Source organism: Paroedura picta, chromosome 3 (genome assembly GCF_049243985.1).
Source record: "Paroedura picta isolate Pp20150507F chromosome 3, Ppicta_v3.0, whole genome shotgun sequence".
Classification (NCBI taxonomy): domain Eukaryota; kingdom Metazoa; phylum Chordata; class Lepidosauria; order Squamata; family Gekkonidae; genus Paroedura; species Paroedura picta.
Window position 1 is genome coordinate 73,802,544 of NC_135371.1, and position 14,661 is coordinate 73,817,204.

The 14,661-nt window shown below is 48.9% G+C and overlaps 2 protein-coding genes and 1 long non-coding RNA gene across 12 annotated transcripts in view; 2 read left to right on the forward strand and 1 right to left on the reverse strand.

Annotated features, from left to right (window-relative positions):
• The window catches only part of ADAM19 (ADAM metallopeptidase domain 19), a 166,327-nt gene that overhangs the window by 65,653 nt on the left and 86,013 nt on the right, over positions 1 to 14,661 (forward strand). For 6 of the 8 annotated variants that reach the window (XM_077326407.1, XM_077326405.1, XM_077326402.1 and 3 more), the window contains one exon: positions 12,864 to 12,940. In XM_077326407.1, coding sequence (XP_077182522.1) covers positions 12,864 to 12,940 — 77 coding nt within the window. Of the gene's footprint in view, positions 1 to 11,475; positions 12,007 to 12,362; positions 12,433 to 12,863; positions 12,941 to 14,661 lie in introns of those variants that run through there. The other 2 variants (XM_077326406.1, XM_077326403.1) reach the window with 2 other exon arrangements.
• LOC143832254 (uncharacterized) lies at positions 416 to 7,229 on the forward strand. Of its 3 annotated transcripts, none has more exons than XM_077326397.1 (3): positions 416 to 5,976; positions 6,162 to 6,245; positions 6,441 to 7,229. In XM_077326397.1, exons 1-3 carry the CDS (start codon positions 5,901 to 5,903, stop codon positions 6,902 to 6,904), a joined length of 624 nt encoding a protein of 207 aa, XP_077182512.1. In that variant the 5' UTR covers positions 416 to 5,900; the 3' UTR covers positions 6,905 to 7,229. The 3 variants fall into 2 exon arrangements, 1 of the variants encoding a protein (XP_077182512.1); XR_013229161.1 differs by having other exon boundaries at positions 6,162 to 7,229.
• Positions 7,504 to 14,661, reverse strand: part of LOC143832261 (uncharacterized) — a 61,592-nt gene continuing 54,434 nt past the window's right edge. The window contains exons 3-6 of the long non-coding RNA XR_013229164.1: positions 8,133 to 8,225; positions 7,928 to 8,011; positions 7,773 to 7,841; positions 7,504 to 7,641 (exon numbers count right to left, since the gene is read on the reverse strand). This is a non-coding gene — a long non-coding RNA (uncharacterized LOC143832261). The remainder of the gene's footprint in view (positions 7,642 to 7,772; positions 7,842 to 7,927; positions 8,012 to 8,132; positions 8,226 to 14,661) is intronic.

The window sequence follows — 14,661 nt, forward strand, 5'->3', positions numbered from 1 at the left end:
GCGTTTTTAGAGGCCGGGGGCTCCCTGGGCGGCGGCGGGCGCGGCCGGCGGGCGCGGCCCGATCCGCGGGCGCGGCCGGCGGGCGCGGCCCGATCCGTGGGCGCGGCCGGCGGGCGCGGCCCGATCCGCGGGCGCGGCCCGATCCGCGGGCGCGGCCGGCGGGCGCGGCCCGATCCGCGGGCGCGGCCCGATCTGCGGGCGCGGCTCGCGGGCTTAGAGGTTAGAGGTTTAGAGCTTAGAGGTTCTTAGAGGTTCTTAGAGGCCGGCTGGCTTGGAGCAACTGCGAGCTGCGCTACGCGCGGCTCGCAGTTGCTCCGGCAAGGAATCGGAGGGACCAATCGGCAGGCGCTTCGCGCCTGCCGATTGGTCCCTCCGATAGTCTGTCATGAGGAAGGGGCCAATCGGCACCCTTCCTCATCCCGGACACAGCCCGCCTTCCAAGGGCTTACTGTTTTATTTAGTCCGTGGCGCCCGTGGCGCCACGGGCGGTGTAAAGATGAGATCAGGCAATTAAAACAGAAGTATAAAAGTGTGATACGTTAAAAAGAAGAAGCCTGCTCAATAAGCCTGGGAACAAATCAGGCAAGCTGTTTTTGATAAAAACTCATCTTAGTTCTGGAAATTAGTGCCAGATTGTAAAACAAAATCAGTTTCAGCTTCAACCATCCTACCGGGAATACAGGAAGTGCATTATAAGGTGCTATACTCTTCATTAGAGATAAAGCTGATTCAGTCAACAGATGTGGGAGATTTGGCCAGGTTACCGGAATGGCCATAAGTAATAACTCAGAAGTCAGGAAGCTCATTGGTACCCTTAAATCAGGGAAAGCCCCTGGCTATGATTTAGTAACTCCTGAACTAATTAGAAGGAACATAGAATAGTGGGTGCCAGTATTGGCTAAGCTGTTTACAACAATTGACAGAACAGTCCCATATATAATGTGGAAATAGGAAGGAACCCCAAAATTACGGATCAATAAGCCTCTTCAGCACCCTAAGTAAGCTGTATGCTAGGCACCTATACTGGAAATATAGAGACTGGCTAGAAGAAGAGGAACAGCGTTGTTCCTAGCAGAGGAACAACGGAACTTTAGAGAAGGATATTTCATACTGGATGCTGGTAGACCATCTAATAGCTTAATACTCCTTTGAGAGATCAACCTCCCTTTATATCTCATTTATTGATTTTAAATCTGCATTTGACTCTATTTCAAGAGATCTGTTCTGGGCCAAATTGGACAGGACCTCCATAGACAGGAGGCTACTTGCGCTAATTAAAAAAACTACATGAAAATACTGCCATAAGAGTTAAATGTAGCCCTCAAGGACATCTCACAGATTTAATCAAGACAACAAAGGAAGTTAAGCATATCCTATTTAATTTCTTTATTAATGATATTGGCAGCTATCTTAAAAACCCAAATTTCCATCCTCCAAAAATCAGTGGAAAACACATTTCACTTCTGTTTTAGTCTGATGATCTAGCCTTATTCTCTAGGACTCTCATAGAGCTCTGAGTGCCTTAAACTTCTATTGCCATGCAAACTACCTTGAACTGAACCATAATAAAACCAAGGTGATGGTTTGTGGAAAGAGCCCAAAATCTCACATTTGGAGAATAAACGGGACCCTGATAGAACAAGTAAAACACTACAAATATCTGGGAGTTATAATTCAGGCCACACAAGTTAGAGCTGCACATATAAATTCTATTTCATCAAACACGCAGAAAAGCTCAAATGCAATTCATAATTTTTTTGGCAAAAAGGTGGAAGATGTATACAAGCGGCCATAAACATCTTCGGGGCTAAAGCCCTTGCACAACTGACCTATGGGGCCCCAATAAGCATCTCTGGTAACCTGTCTTAGAGAAGGTCCAGTCTAAATTTTTGAGAACTATTTTCCAATTGCCAAATAACATTTCCAATATTGCAATTAGGATAGAGACTGGAATGCTTACTGTACAGACTAGGATCTGGGTTGCAGCCTTTATGTTCTGGCTAAAACTGATATTTTGGCAGAGGAGTCTAATTAGCCTCCTACTGACATTCATTTGTTGCACCCTGGTTAAATGCTCTGTTAGAGAAGCTGGGCTCCTATGGTCTGTCTATCATAGAATCATAGAATCACAGAGTTGGAAGGGGCCATACAGGCCACCTAGTCCAACCCCCTGCTCTACGCAGGATTTGAGGATTGTCAAAAATCTGAGGATTGTCTGGCAACCCAAAGATGCTTTTATTACCCTAATTACTGAATCATTGAATCCTCTTCATCTCAGTGTCAGGAGCCGAGACCAGCTGGCGCATTGGGGTGGGTGGGTGGCTGGATTAATCTAGGATAGACCAGATGGACACACACTTGGCTCTAGTAGCCCTACAGAACCCACTTACAGGACCCACAGCTGGACATTCTACCACCACACAGAGGGTGTACGGTTCATTTGCAGGCCTTCCTGGAGCATCAACAAGGTGGCATAGAATCATAGAGTTGGAAGGGGCCATACAGACCATCTAGTCCAACCCCCTGCTCAATGCAGGATCAGCCCTAAGCATCCTAAAGCATCCAGGAAAAGTGTGTATCCAACCTTTGCTTGAAGACTGCCAGTGAGGGGGAGCTCACCACCTCCTTAGGCAGCCTATTCCACTGCTGAACTACTCTGACTGTGAAATTTTTTTTCCTGATATCTAGCCTATATCATTGTACTTGAAGTATCGTTGTACTTGAAGTACTATCAACTTGTTCTGAGCTTGGGACATGACAAGGTGAAAGAATTAATAAGGAGCAGAGTAATAGATGTCAACTATGGTATGGTGTGGTAGGCCCCCCAGGCCATGAAGTACCAAACAAGCCACTGGGGAAGGGTGACAGCTCTCTACCAGTAACCTGGGCATTTATGATACCCAACAGGCCCTGTCAGATCAACTTGGTTTCCTTTTTTGACCAAGTAACTGGTTTGCTGGATCGTGGAAATTTGGTTGATGTCGTTTACTTGGATTTTAGTAAAGCTTTTGATAAGGTTCCCCATGATGTTCTGATGGATAAAATGAAGGACTGCAATCTGGATTTTCAGATAGTTAGGTGGATCGGGAATTGGTTAGAGCAGTGATCCCTAACCTTTTTATCACTGGGGACCGGTCAACGCTTGACAATTCTACTGAGGCCCGGGGGGGGTAGTCTTTTGCCGAGGGACATTGCCGTCGCTATGAGCCCCTGCTTCATTGCTTTCCCGCTGGTGCTCTTGTCTCCCTACCACCCACTGGGGGGTGCTGCCAGCAGCAGCTGTGCAATGCCGTGCTGAGGGGAGCCCCAGCCATGGTGGCCGCTGGAGAGCACCAAAGGGGTACTGGCGGCAGAGTGGCAGGGGAGCCCCTGAGGCAGCAGCCAGGGAGGAGGAGGAGGAGGAGCCGATTGATCCACGGACCAGTCCTGGTGCCTGGACCAGGGTTAGAGAACAGCACTCAAAGGGGCTTTTTGCACGGCTTCAAAATCGCACAATGGTTGCCAATTGGTAACGCTATTGATTTGCCATAACGCACGACGTCGTACACAATCTGCAACACTCCTGAAACCAATCAGCAAAAAGCGCTTCGTTGTAGTGCTTTTAGGGGAATCGCAAAAAGTGGATTCACCCTCCGGATAGCGATACACTCCTGCAACCAATCTGCAACACTAGCGCTAAAGGCCTGTGCGTTAACATTGTTGCGGGTTCTTCGAAGTCCCTCCTCCTGAGCCTTTCCTCCAAACTTCCGGCGAACTGTTCGCCATTTTTTTTTCTCGGACCGAGCGCAGATCAACGAGGCAACGAGACGGCGCCTGGCTTTCCAGCACGACCACTTTCGGGAATTTTGCCCGGACAGCACAATAGTACTTCAAAAGCACAGTAGCACACACCGTCACGCAAAACATGCCCCAAAGCTTAAAACCCCGTCTACCATCGGCCAGACCTAGCGGAGTAAACGTGCAGGGAGCATTTTAAAAAACTTTCCCCTGAGCGTTGCAACGAACATTCGCCGAGCGCAGTCCTGTACAGCTTTGAGGGGTTCAACTGATATGATGCGATGCGATATCATGGGGGGCGGTTTATGTGTTGTGGGTGTTTGTGTGTGTGTGGTTCCGGGTGCGTGGTTGTGCTGGGGTGCGGACAACCCCTTCCATCGGCGGCTAGACCTCCGGCTAGCGGAGTCGCCGTTCCACGTTCATTTTAAAAAACTTTCCCCTGAGCGTGCCAACGAATTTTCGCCAGTCAAAAGTCATGTTTGGTTGATTTAAGCTTTGGCTGGCGAAAATTGATGGGGTACTGTCGAGTACTGCTGAACTTGCTCTGGGCGGACACCGGCATGCGTTTGTGTAATGGCGGCCGGCCAGCAGAGTCGCCGTTCCACGTTCATTTTAAAAAACCTTCCCCTGAGCGTGCCAACGAATTTTCGCCAGTCAAAAGTCATGTTTGGTTGATTTAAACTTTGGCTGGCGAAAATTGTTGGGGTACTGTCGAGTACTGTTGAACTTGCTCTGGGTGGACACCAGCATGCGTTTGTGTAATGGCGGACATTTCAGTAAAATGGCTCCTGCTGCATGTCCATACTGCTCTTCACGCGTGTAAACGAATCAGCGCATGCGAGAAGTCAAACAATAAGAGCGCCAATCTGGCCAGTAGGGGCAGATCCTGTTCCCGCCCGAGGAGTTTTGAACGTGACATGTGACCTCGTGTGGCCAATGAACGTGTCCCCGACTGCCCACCACCAATCAGGAGCCGGCTAGTCCTTTTGTCTTTGTGTGCGGGAAGGTATATGATCCGTTGCACCCTGCACCTCGCACCTCCATTTTGCTTAGCCACTAGCGAAGGCAGTATGGAATCCGGTTCGCAGTCGTCGTCCGTCCAGGCAACCGGCAGGGGACCAACATGGAGGGACGAAGAGATAAGGGACCTGATGGCGATTTTCTCAGAAGAGAAAATCCAGGACGCCTTCCAATCCTCACATAGGAATCGGGAGGTGTTCGAGCAAGTGGCCATTAAGATGCGTGCCCTGGGCCACCGCAGGACCGGCCTTGAATGCCGGTCCAAAACAAAGACCATGCGGGCAGAGTACATGCGGGCCGTGAACCACAACAAGGGTTCCAGCAACAAAAAGGTAACCTGCCCGTATTTCGAGCAGCAGCGGGCACTGTACGGAGAGGGGGAAGGAGACGGCCGGCCAAAGCGCGTCGGGAGGAGCCTGAAGGTCGTCCGTAAGCCGGCTGCTCCAGTGGAGGAACCACCCGCTGCGGAGGATCCCGGAGAGGGCACCTCTTCCACCGTCCGGCCTCCACCCCAGGTCCAGCAATGCGGAGAGGACCTCGTAACGATCGACCTTCTTGCCCTCACACATGGGGAGCAAGAAGACATGTCGCCGCAGACGCCCCTTGCCTCCGGTAAGCACTTTTGATTTTGTTCAAATGTATTTTCTGACGGTTAGGAATCGTTTTCTCATGTATTCGTTGCAACGCTTAATATGCTAGCCTGTTTGTAGACTGCTTGCTTGTGGTGGCTTTTTAAAACGGTTGTGTTTAACCAACAACCACAAAAGTTTTGCAGCATGCCTCAGCCATAGGCCTTCTGCAGTGCTTTAGCCACTACTTTGGGAGCTTGCTGTGTGGTTCAGGTTGTATGCTTGCTCCTTTGTCACTATTGTATGCCATGTGTTCGTTGCAACGCTTAATATGCTAGCCTGTTTGTGGATTGCTTGCTATGGTGGCTTTTTAAAACGGTAGTGTTTAACCAACAACCCAAAAAGTTTTGCAGCATGCCTCAGCCATAGGCCTTCTGCAGTGCTTTAGCCACAACTTTGGGAGCATGCTGTGTGGTTCAGGTTGTATGCTTGCTCCTTTTTCACTATTGTCTGCTGTTGTCCACAGAAACACAGATGCCAGGAACGGAGCCCCGCGACTCTCCAGCAGCAGAGGATGTGGAGAGCGATTCGGGGGCATCTACAAACCTTGGTAAGTATTTTTGAGAATCATGGGGGGGGGGTTTGCTGTGTAAACTGCTTTGTGCTTTTCTGTTTGTGCAGGGGGCAGCAGCCCTGCTAGGAGAAAGAAGAGAGTCCCTCTACGTTGCTGGTGTAGGTTTTGAAGCTTGCTTTGCCACCATTTGGTCCCAAATCATGTTTTGTTCTTTTTTGCAGATTTCATACCCGGCACGCAGGAGGAGGAAGAGCGTGGGGTGCCTGGACCTCCTGCCCAACGCAGGCGGCTAGATATTCAAGAGGGTGAGCATGCATGAACTGTTCCCTTCTAACCATAACTGAAGGACAATGTCACAAACCACTAACCATGTGCTCCCTAGCCATTGTTCAGAGTCTTGCTGTTAAAACAGGCAAACAAAAAAGCCCACCATGGGCACCATGGTCAGTGTTGGTTGTATCAATGGTACTAACAGTTCTGTTTCTCATTTTTACCAACAGAGGTTCTTTCGGAAGATGAGGAACCACCCCCGGGTCCTGCCAGCCCACCACCTCGAGGCGCGCTCCCGGCAGAGGAGAGACTCATGAGGGAACGCGCCAGGCTCAGGCGCGTCTCCCTCTTGACGAGCGTGGGACAGAGCCTCCTGGAGCACTGCCAGGAGGAGACACGGCGTGCTGCTGCCGCAGACCAGGCCATGCTCGCCCTCCAGGCCCAGGAGGGGAAAAAATTGAGGGCTCTCATCAGGGACTCTAACCAATCCCTACGTGAAAGCGTGGAGGAGGTTAGACAAATCCGCAGACTTATGGAGAGGGCGGTCGCGGTCATGGAGACGGCCAACCCTCCACAAATAACCGTCCACGTCCCCCCCCCCACCCACACCAACTCCACCACCTCCAGCACCCACCCCACCAACCCCGTCTCAGAATGCCTCCACACAAACACGCAGGAGGACTGTTCTCGGTAAGAGAATAATCAAACCGGCAGACAAGTTCTCCCCCTCATAGTTTGGGCCAGTTTGTCTTCGTAAGTTTATCTGTGTTTGTTGTTGAAAAATAAAGTTTATATTTTTGACTCTGTCTCTGTGTACCCTACTGTGGAATTAGGAGGGCCGAAAGCGGCCTCTCTAGTGAGTGTGTTTATTCTGGATCTGTTGTGTGGGTTGTAGGTTGGAGGGGTGTCAGTTCAAGGAGTTTTTGGAGTGTGGGGTGAAAGGTGTGCGAGTGTAAGGAGTCACACAGGAGTATTTTTCAGAAAATTTGCAATAACATTTTATTTTCAAAAACATTTTAACAGGGGAAAAACATTGGGAATGTAACTTGGAGCCCCACCAGCACCCCCACCCCCCACCCCCCTGGAAAACCAACTTTTTTTTAACAAATGTATATATTTAACAGGGGAAAAACATTAGGGAATGTAACTTGGAGCCCCACCAACACCCCCACCCCCCACCCCCCTGGAAAACCAACTTTTTTAAAACAAATGTATATATTTAACAGGGGAAAAACATTAGGGGATGTAACTTGGAGCCCCCCACCACCCCCCACCCCAAAACACACACAGAAAACAAAACTCAAGTCCCACTGCTCCCCTCACCAGCCCCTCTCCCTCCGGCCTCTGCCATCTCCCTCATTCTTCTGCCCAACCGGGTTACTGTGCCCCTGACTTTACGGCGGAACAGGTCTTCGTCCTCCTTCTTCTTCACTGTGTGGGAAGGAAAAACAGGTACACATTAGTGCAACATATATTTCTTAATCTGGAGTTTACATGGATACAGTTTTTAGTGCCCTCAGCCACAGTATGCGGAGAGTTGGGCGGTGGGGGACATAACCTACCTTCTTCCTCCTCCCTCTGCTGCCTCTGCCTCTCCAGCTCGCCTCTTACTTCAGCCACTTCTGCCTGCCCTGCAAATGTGTTAAAAACAAATGATAAGCAATATATATAGGCTAAAGTGACACAACCCACACCCAGGAAGAGGTGCAGTACTCACAGTCCCTTCGTTGTTGCTCAACGAGCCCCTCCAAGGATGCCAGCCTGGCCTCCATGCTTCGCATCCTTGCCTCAATTGTTTCTGCTATAGAAGTAAAATAAAATGAATTCAATCACACTTCTAATAAAAGCTTCACAGCAGGCTCCCTTATGGCTTCCTGGGGGTACACACACATGGGTCTCCTTTAAAGAATTATAACTCTCACCTGCAGCCTGTGATGAGGTCGAAGGCCCCTCTTCCTCCTCTCCCTCACGCTCAGCTGCTTTGGCCACCGCGAGCTTGACAGGAGATTGCGTGGCTGGGCAAAGTAAAAGAGAATTCATAAGTAAAAGCACGCATACAAAACATTATATACAGCCGATGGCCACACCACAATCAGAGCCAAAGTGCATAGCAAAAGTGGTTTGACAGTACTGGCTGGCTATGTCAGCAGGAGTTGACAGCATCTTAATGCTTTCTCAAATATAACGGAAACAGTCGGGGAAAGAGGCATATAGACATTCAATGCATGCTTTAGGGTGAAACATAACAAGGGCAGCACTCACCCATATGTCGCCTCATCTCCAGGGGGGGCTTCCCAGCCTTCTCCCAGATCTGGACCATCAGGTCGTGGAAGACCGTTCTTCCACTGGGCTGCGGGACCCCCCCCCCCCACTGCTCTATGGTGTTCAGAAAGTCCAGCTTTAGACGTTTGAATTTTGTCCGGACCTGCTCCCAGGTCCGGACGTAGCCCCTCTCCTTCATCCTCGCTGCCAACACCATGTAAGCACCCTTGGTGTGGCAGTGGGTGCTGGCCATAAGGCAGCCAACGCTTTTGGACTGGAGAACCAGCTCCAAAAGTGCCTCAGCCTCGGCGCGCTGCCAGAAGGAGCCCTTCCGTGGCTTCGGCATCTTCGGAATGACGGTTAGGCAACGAACATGCGTTGCTCCGATCGGCCACCCCAATTTTAAATGTATCAAAGCTGCCCACCAATAAAATTATTCCTTGGAACATCAGTGGTTTTATCCTCCAGTTTGACAGGGGTCGCCAATACTTCCTGGCTACCCGCCTCCCCAACCTTTCCCTGTTCAGCGCTTCCGTATTGTGTTTGTCAATTTCAGCGGGGAGTTAGCATTTAGGTCTGTCAAAGTGCTTTTGGACCAGAGAATCCCCGTTTTTTTGCTGGCTAAAAAGACAAACCGCACAAGACAAGGTTAAACAAAGAACATAAAACTTTATTTAACACCAGAGTAGAAAACACGATCAAACACGTCTCCTATTTTTGTATAGGTGAGTGGCTATAGCGTCCCGAACCTTGCACCCCTCCGCATAGATCCTTTTTTTCCTGGCTTCAGGGAGGTCTGGTGTATCCTCAAGGACTAGAGGTTCTGGTTCAGCCACAGGGAAGGGGATGTTATGTCCCTTGTCCTCGCAGATGTTGTGCAAAATGACACATGCGATGACCAAAGGAGTGACATTGTCTATGTGCACATGGAGTCGTGACATCAAGCAACGGAACCGAGACTTCAAACGTCCAAAGGCACGCTCCACGACATTCCTTGCCCGGGAGTGACTGAGGTTGTAGTAGCTCTGCACGTCTGTCCTTGGACGCTTATAGGGAGTCATAAGCCAGGGGCGTAATGGGTAGGCTCCATCCCCGAGCACCAACGCCGGCACATGCACGCCCTCAATGGTGACGGTGGGGTTTCCTGGAACAAAGACCCCTTCGTCCATGGTTTTCCTGAGGTTCGATTCCCTGAAAACAAGGGCATCATGCCTCCTCCCACTCCACCCCACCTCGGCATCGATAAACCGTCCGGAGAAGTCCACAGTTCCTTGCAGGAGAACAGAACAAAAGTCCTTCCTGTTCCCGTACTCCTTTATGCTTCCCCCGGGTGCACGGATAGGGATGTGGCTTCCATCGACGGCCGCAAAACAATGTGGGAATCCAAGCCTGGCAAACCCGTCCATACTCTGGAATAAGGGAAAGAAAAGAATAGAAACCATGGCATGTCAGCATGGGGTGCATCGCGTATTCGTTGCTCACCTGTCAAACAAGAAAAAAAATTTAAAGGGCAAAGGGGATAAAATGACACTCACCGCTCCAAGCCAGTCTCCGAGGCACACCACTTTGCTGTACAATTCAGCCTTCATGGCGAGGCAGAACTCCAGCAGGATCTCGCCAACCGTTGTGACTCCTAATCCGAATTGCTGGGCTACTGTCCTGAAGTACTGCGGGGTGGCCAAGTACCACAAGGCGGCTGCCACCCTTTTTTCCACTGGAACAGGGCGCCGCATGAGAGTCACTTGCCTTTCCATGCGGCCACGGAGAGCGTCCACGAGTTCAAAAAATGTTCCCCTCGACATTCTGAAGTTGGCAATCCAGTGGTCATCATCCCAGCGAGACCACACAAAATTTTCCCACCAGTCAGAGGATCTTTCGTCGACCCAGAACTGTCTGGGGAACCGGACCTCTGCCAGAGCTTGCCAGCGTTTCTTAGCCGCCATTGTTGCCCTTAGAGAACGTCTTCTACTGGTGGTCGTCATTCTGGCCATACGTTGTCGGTAGTCCTCGATAGCAGTCCTCCTCTGCGACACGGTGGCATGGATACGCTGGACTACCGCAAGCATTTGATCCAACAATTGATAAATAATCCTCTCCATTGCAACGTTAACCTGTGCTGCGGACAGTAGGCTATGCAAACAAAAGAGTGAGGCCGACCACGTGTCTGCCTAGGTGCATATAAGCAGGTAATCTGTGGGCGTGCACTGTGGGCGGGGATTAACCAATCAAACATATCAATGCATCAACCTTTGGTTCATAGAAAACAATATAAAACCCGTTCCGAGGGCGCCAATGAATTGACGATGAAGCGTTGCTACGGGGTTTTCGGGGTTTTTTTTAAAAAAAGGGGAACCCCACCAACTTCGGATTCTGGGTGGAGGTCAAAGGTGTCCCTGCAGTTTGATTGACGGGCACGGGAGGCCAGAAGCGCTAAAAAGGGACCTCCTTTGTAGCAATAAGACGGAGACCGGAAGCCTGTGGGTTACGAAAGTGACGAGAAGTCAAAGTGCTAAATTCCGCAAAAACCGCAGCTGTGCGTTACGGGCACAGCTAGTTACATTTCGCTAGTTAAAGTAGCGCTTTCACAAACAGCAACCAAATAGCCACTTTGAGCTCTGTGTGAAATGGCCCAAAGAGTTGTTGTCAATAGAGTTTCATCATACTGGAGGGAGGTGAGTAGCGGGGCACCTTAGGGCTCAGTGCTTGGACCGGTACTTTTTAACATATTTATTAATGATCTAGATGAGGGGGTGGAGGGACTACTCATCAAGTTTGCAGATGACACCAAATTGGGAGGACTGGCAAATACTCCGGAAGATAGAGACAGAGTTCAACGAGATCTGAACACAATGGAAAAATGGGCAAATGAGAACAAGATGCAATTTAATAAAGATAAGTGTAAAGTTCTGCATCTGGGTCAGAAAAATGAAAAGCATGCCTACTGGATGGGGGATACGCTTCTAGGTAGCACTGTGTGTGAACGAGACCTTGGGGTACTTGTTGTTATTATTATTATTATTATTATTATTATTATTATTATTATTATTATTATTAGATTTATTAGATTTATATTATTAGATTTATTGTGGATTGTAAGCTAAACATGAGCAGGCAGTGTGATGCAGCGGTAAAAAAAGGCAAATGCCATTTTGGGCTGTATCAACAGGGGCATCACATCAAAATCACAAGATGTTATAGTCCCATTGTATATGGCACTGGTCAGACCACACCTGGAGTACTATGTGCAGTTCTGGAGGCCTCACTTCAAGAAGGACGTAGATAAAATTGAAAGGGTACAGAGGAGAGCGATGAGGATGATCTGGGGCCAAGGGACCAAGCCCTATGAAGATAGGTTGAGGGACTTGAGAATGTTCAACTTGGAGAAAAGGAGGTTGATAGGGGACATGATAGCCCTCTTTAAGTATTTGAAAGGTTGGAGGAGGGCAGGATGCTGTTCCCGTTGAGACTCACACCTGCTAAGGCGATAGAGAATGGGGGAGATGATGTAGTTCGTCAGACAATTGGTCTATCCAGGTCAGTATTACTTATTCTGACTCGCTGTGGCTCTCTGGGCCTTCTACTAGCAGTCTTTGATGTCACCTGCTGCCTTATCCTTTCAACTGGAGACATGGGATTTTCTTCTGCATGCTCAACCAACTAAGATGCAGTTCTTCTCCCTTCCTTTCAGTATTCATGGTAGTGGGAAATGTCCAGAGGAAAAGAACCTTAAATGTTTCCTTTCTTGTGATATGCTTCTGAGAAGATTCACAGTGCACTGCCAGATATAAATTATCAGAAATTTTAATCAAAATCAAGTTTGAAGGAGATGCAGTATGTTACCTACCTCTCATCCTTTCCCCCCTCTCTTTGTGTGTGTGTGTGTGTGTAAGAGAGAGAGACAGAGAGACAGAGAGAGAGACCAGAGACAGAGAGAGAACATGCTCTCAAAGAAGGGATGGGGTGAGTATCTGGAGGACAATTTGGTGATCCAAGCCCTCTTTAAGTATTTGAAAGGTTGTCATTTGGAGGAGGGCAGGATGCTGTTTCTGTTGGCTGCAGAGGAAAGGACACGCAGTAATGGGTTTAAACTACAAGTACAACGATATAGGCTAGATATCAGGGGGGGGGGAAATTCACAGTCAGAGTAGTTCAGCAGTGGAATAGGCTGCCTAAGGAGGTGGTGAGCTCCCCCTCACTGGCAGTCTTCAAGCAAAGGTTGGATACACACTTTTCTTGGATGCTTTAGGATGCTTTGGGCTGATCCTGCATTGAGCAGGGGTTTGGACTAGATGGTCTGTGTGGCCCCTTCCAACTCTATGATTCTATGATTCTATGAGTATAATGAGTTGACAGAATATTTTGCCTTGACTTTCTCCAATTTGCCTCCCCAGAATCATTGCTTTTACCATGGTGTCGTGAGAGGGGTGGAAGATTCCAGTGTGGCACTCAGTGCATGCAGTGGTTTACGGTAAAGTCTAATCTCTCACTCACAGAAAATAATCTCAAATTAGATCTTAAATGTCATGTGGTTCTTCTTCATGTGGACAGAATTATTTAACCATCATGAGATAGGATGAAGACTAAAAGTTCCTGTGGCTTTTCAAATGAGCTCAGAGATAATAGTTCCATTTATTACCAATGATAACTGCTAGCCATCATCACCATGCTTGTGAACTTTCAGAGTCTATTTTCTCTAAGCTGAGACAAGTCAAAAGGTAACAATGAAGTATACAGTAAGACTATTCATGTTAGCTGTCTTAGGAAACCCAGGTTTCTCCACCCATTGTAGGAGTTGACAGCATAATTATTGAATTATCTCTGTATTTTTCTTCATTGTACATGATTACTATTCATCCTTGTACTTCCTTTGTTTCATGGTCTCTTGAGACTATTTTTTTTTTAATATTGTCTTATGTAAAATAGCAAAGTGAGGCTTCACTCATTCTAGGGTTACCAAGCTGAGCCTGGTGACAGGCAGAAATGCTGGGGGAGGGGACATGGGCACACAATATCACTATGTAACTTCTTGGGGAAACTTTAAAATGGCATAGGTGTCAAGGGCAGACAAAACTCACAAACAGGCTTCTATAGAAAGAAAGCTTTAATTGGAAGTAGATCTGAACACTTTAACATTCGAAGTCAAGACTGTTCGATATTGGGGATGCAAGCAGTTATCAATACAATTCTCCCGCCGAAACCAGACCCGTTCCCAAGGGGAGGGGGTCACTCTCTCACCCAGGTGCCATCCCAGGCTTCCTGCCAAGGTGCCAGAGTTAGCATGAGTTAGCCTCAGACTAGCAGATAAGATGTTTACAGGAACACTGGCAACAATGTATCACAGCAGGGAGATTATGCAGTGTGAAACTGAGGGGATCAAAGGAGGGGGGAATCAAATGGATACTACCAAGTCATAAGCATTTTGGTTACATGGGAGAGGTAATAAGGACAAAGCACACAAGATGGAGTCTCTTAGGTTCACTGAAATCAAACATGGCAGAGAGCAGAAGATGATCCTGACATTCCTCCAGTCCAAAAACATCCTTCCCCCTCACCCACCATCCTTGGGACGAGGGCAGTGAGGAAACTCCCGATGAAACTCCCGCAACAGCTTTGGGGCCCGGAGATCCCCCACCTCCACCCACTCCCTGCCCCCCATGGGGAATTCCTTCCAGTCCACTAAGTACTGCCCCTTCCCCTTATGCCAGCGAGAGTCCAGGATCTTGTTGACTTTGTAGTGCGTGTCTTTGTCCACAAGAACAAGAATTGGGGCAGCAGTCGGCGGGTGCTAATCGTCTGGGGGAGGGGCACGCTTCAGCAGGCTGAAATGAAAAACAGGATGCACATATTTATAAGTCTTTATAAGGCAGGGACAGTTCCACGGTTACCGCATTAATCAGTCTTTTTACAGAGAAGGGCCCCACAAATTTCGGCACCAGTTTCCGTCATGGCTGCTAACACCGAAGGTTCTTAGTGGACAGGTAGGCTAGATCCCCCACAGCCCAGGCAGGGGCCTCTGCCCATTTCCTGTCCGCCTGAGTTTTGTGCACACATTTTGCCTCCTCAAGGTATTTTACAATGTCTGGCCAAGCCTTCGCAATTCCCCCCGCCCATTTCTGAATGTCCGGGGCGTACTTATAGGAGATTTCCCAGGTGGGAACCGTGGTCAGATAGGCCCCATAGACCACTTTG